The sequence below is a fragment of the Pinus tabuliformis genome, chromosome 8 (assembly GCF_031772625.1).
Source record: "Pinus tabuliformis cultivar Carrire ecotype Pingquan chromosome 8, CPIR1, whole genome shotgun sequence".
NCBI lineage: Eukaryota > Viridiplantae > Streptophyta > Pinopsida > Pinales > Pinaceae > Pinus > Pinus tabuliformis.
Genome location: NC_142294.1, coordinates 470,948,700 through 470,952,425, shown reverse-complemented (window position 1 = coordinate 470,952,425; position 3,726 = coordinate 470,948,700). Strand labels below are relative to the sequence as shown.

At 39.9% G+C, this 3,726-nt stretch overlaps 1 protein-coding gene across 1 annotated transcript; it reads left to right on the top strand.

Moving 5' to 3' along the window:
* The first annotated feature begins 2,189 nt into the window (after positions 1-2,189).
* On the top strand, positions 2,190-3,287 carry LOC149236102 (uncharacterized). Its single transcript, XM_089368768.1, has one exon. It carries the CDS (start codon positions 2,190-2,192, stop codon positions 3,285-3,287), a length of 1,098 nt encoding a protein of 365 aa, XP_089224894.1.
* The last annotated feature ends 439 nt before the right edge of the window (positions 3,288-3,726 follow it).

The following is a 3,726-nucleotide window of genomic DNA, read 5'->3' as shown; positions in this document are numbered from 1 at the left end:
ATCCACTCCTTGAGTTAGAATTGGACGGAGGAGAAGTTCATTATGTTCCTCCGTGATTAGTTTTGGCACATTGTGTGTAATTCTATCAATTGCAGGTCGCCTGTCTATTTCAGGCTCTTGATGAACTTGCTTGAAGTGATTAAGGAACTCCTTCTCAATTTCCTCATGCTGTTCTACCTTTTCCCCTCCTTGTTTTTGAATAAAAGGGATGTTATTGCGCATTCTTCGTTGAACAGTGGTTCGGTGGAAGAATTTGGTGTTTCGTTCGCCCTCTTTCAGCCATCTAATCCTGGATTTTTGCTTCCAATATATCTCCTCCTGCTTTCTTCTCTCCTCCAGCTGGTTGTGGATGCGCTGCTCCTGCTCAAGGGTTCTTTCTGTGTGTCCTCCTGTGCTTATTTCTTGCTGTAGTTCCGCCAATTCCTTTTGAAGGTCATGTTGTGCCTTGAAAATGTTTCCGAAGGTCTCGCTATTCCATCGCTTTAAGTTGAATTTTAAATGTTTGAGTTTCTGTTGGAACTGGAACATCTTGGAGCCTTCTGGCGGAATGAAGGTTGTCCAAGTTGTGTTAACAAAGTCTTTGAAGGAAGGATGGGTGAGCCAGAATTCTTCGAAGCGAAAGGGTCTTCTAGTGGCGCTGCCAGGACGTTGCCGTTGAAGAGCAATAGGCGAGTGATCCGATCATGAGTGGGGAAGAATGGCCGCTGATATGTCTCCTCCCAAGTGAATCGAGTTGTCTGAAATTAGAAATCGATCCAGTTTGGAGGCAATTTGATGCCTTCCTGCTCTTCGATTGCTCCAAGTAAAGTGCCATTGCAGAAAAGCAGATCTATTAGAGAGGTGTTCTGGATGAAGTCTTTGAAATGGGTGTTTTCCTGTTCCAATCTATTTCTTCCCCCAATCTTTTCCTCCAATTTGGTAATCATGTTAAAATCCCCCCCTATAATCCATAGCGGGTACCTTCTATTGATATGTAGAGCTTCTATGGTGTTGAGGAGCGCTATTTTGTTTCCTTCTTCCTGCGGGAAGTAGACATTTGAAAGGTTTCCATGAATATTAGTGCCAATAATGTGGAATGCAGCCTGGATTAGATGATGAGAAGCGTAGAAGTCCGAGAGAGTAAGTGCTTGAGTGTTCCATGCAATGGCGAGCCCCCCAAATGCGCCAGATGCATCCACTACCACCGATTGACAACCTGGCCATGCCTTAGAGAGAATATTACCTAGAGTTGAGCTGTTACATTTGGTTTCCTGGAGAAAGCATATTTGCGGCTTTTCCATTTTTATCATATTTTTTAACATTCTGAGTTTTCCTGGGCTATTGAGCCCCCTTAGGTTCCATGAAATGAGCTTCATGATTCACTATTGATAGAGGGCTTATAGTACTTCGTCAGCTTAGCATACCTGCCTGAGTCCACTAGGATTTTCCCTATCGCTATTGTTCGTTGGAGATCAGTTCTTCTTCCCCTTTTTTTGGAATCTTTTTGGGGAAGGCCTATATCCCATTGACTTCTTGATTGGTTGCTGAGCTGATGCTGATGATAAGCTCGAGAAATGACCACTTCCAGTTTGTTAAGCTGAAGCTCTGGGATACTTTTTAGGCGTTCTTTTTGCATGTTGCTTCTAGTTCTAAAATATCTAGTCCATTCAGATCTATGCTTTCTGGTTCGTTAAAAATAAATATGTTAATTAATGGAAAGAATATATTAATTATAGAAAAATCCATATATTTATTTTTTCTCAAAAAAAATATTAATTATGGAAAAATATATATTATGAAAAAGTGATTTTAAACCACATAAAAATAGTCATCAACCCATTAAAAATAAGAAATTCAAATTTCAAAATTTAATTTTCAAATTTTAAAAAATAAATTTAATATTTAATTTTACCAAAATTTTAATAAACATTTAAAAAAAATTTAATTGGCAAATTAATTAAAGCCAAAACCTAAATCCTCATGAAACCCTAAACCTCATCTCGCCACTGACGAACCCTAACTTAAATAAAACCCTAAATCCTCACAACACTCTGCTCGCTTCTGGTCTTCGAAAACATTTTTTCCCCTGAACCATATACGACGACATTCATCCAGACATCCAGTGCTCCTCCAGGTAGTTATTTCTCTGTTTGTGCTTTTAATTTCAGTAAGGGTACGCTTTAATCTGCGATTTCACTGTTGCAAAGATAATGTCTATTCATCGAATATGGAAACTTTTGATAATGAAGAAAGGCCCCCTAGTATCTACTCGTGTATCGATCCCAATTTTGCCGTTTCGTCCTCTTGCAATTAATGCAAATCCCCACATAAAAATCGCCAAATTCTGCACGGAAACAGCAACCCCATCCCCAGCTCCACCAGATGGGGGCATTGTCACAGATTTTTTCATCAACAAATGCGGTATGACAGAGAAAGAGGTTTCAAAAGTCCTTAAACATCACAAGGGCTTGCTGCATAAACCAAGCCGGGATTTGGAAGAAGGTTTGGAGTTGTTAAGTGAATGCGGTTTGACCACCCTTGCTCAGATTCGAAAGGCGGTCCGTTGCACCCCTGGGATTTTCTTATATAGATCCAAAAAAGACTTAAAGTCTAGGGTCAGCTATCTAAGGTCTATCATCAACAAAGAGGATATGCGCAAGCTTGTTTATACCGATTCAAGAATTCTTAGACTGAGTGAGGATAAGCTTAAATCTGCGTTTTCGCTCTTGCAAAGATTGGGTGTCGAGGGCGACGCATTATCGAAGTTGGTGGCAACGCAGCCCCGTTTGGTTATGTATACAGAGGAAAAAGTTATGGAATCATTTAAAGTGGCTGAGGGTCTGGGGCTTGAGAGGGGATCACAGATATTTGGGCTCGCTTTGCGTGCGATACTAGGAATGGCAAAAGAAAAGATAGATCGAAAACTGCAGTGTTTGAGAAGTCTGGGTTTCTCTGAAAAACAAATTTACGAGTTCTCAATTCGGACGCCGTGGATTTTGGGAGTTTCAGAGGAAAAACTGAAACGGAATGTAGATTTTTTGGTCAAATCACTGGGGCTTCCATTGGAAGATATTGTTACATGTTCCGTTTTGTTGACATTAAACTTGGAGACGAGGATAATTCCTCGGTATAGAGTAATGGAGGCCTTGAAGTCCATGCAACTGTTAAAAACAGAGAGGATTTCCCCACATATTGTTAAATACACAGACAAACAGTTCTTGGAAAAGTATGTTAATGGGAATCCCGAATTCTCCTCCGTCCTGCGGGATATTTACTATGGAGAGAAAGCTGTGAAGGCTAATCATTGACAAGGAGACTTGCAGTGAGTGTGTTTCAGTCTAAAGGATTCAGCGAAAGTTGTGAGCAGTGTCAATAATATTGAGATTTCATTCATTGCCTTTATTTTTAAAGTATTTTGTGCATGCAAGCAGAGAATGTAACAGTATATGGATTCCTTGGCATAAAAGAAGGGTGCTTGTAACAGGGGCCAGCTAACATTTCTGAGAAGCAGATTTAGTGATTCAACAGCATTGCTTTTAACCGAAGGTTCTTGACTCACCCTTCTTCGTTCCTCCATTGTTTTTTAATGCATAATTAAACTCGTTTTATCAGCATGAGAAAGAAAAATAACCAATATTGATTTGTAATTAACAGACATGATTATGTTGCAAACTTGTACTTTACAGAGTTCAGGGTGTCTCTGAGGACAAACTTGTATAGCAAACGCCTCATCTTTGCAAATCATAA

Excerpts from the sequence above, each read along its gene's own strand:
- LOC149236102 (XM_089368768.1), top strand. The coding sequence starts at position 2,190 with ATGTCTATTCATCGAATATGGAAACTTTTGATAATGAAGAAAGGCCCC.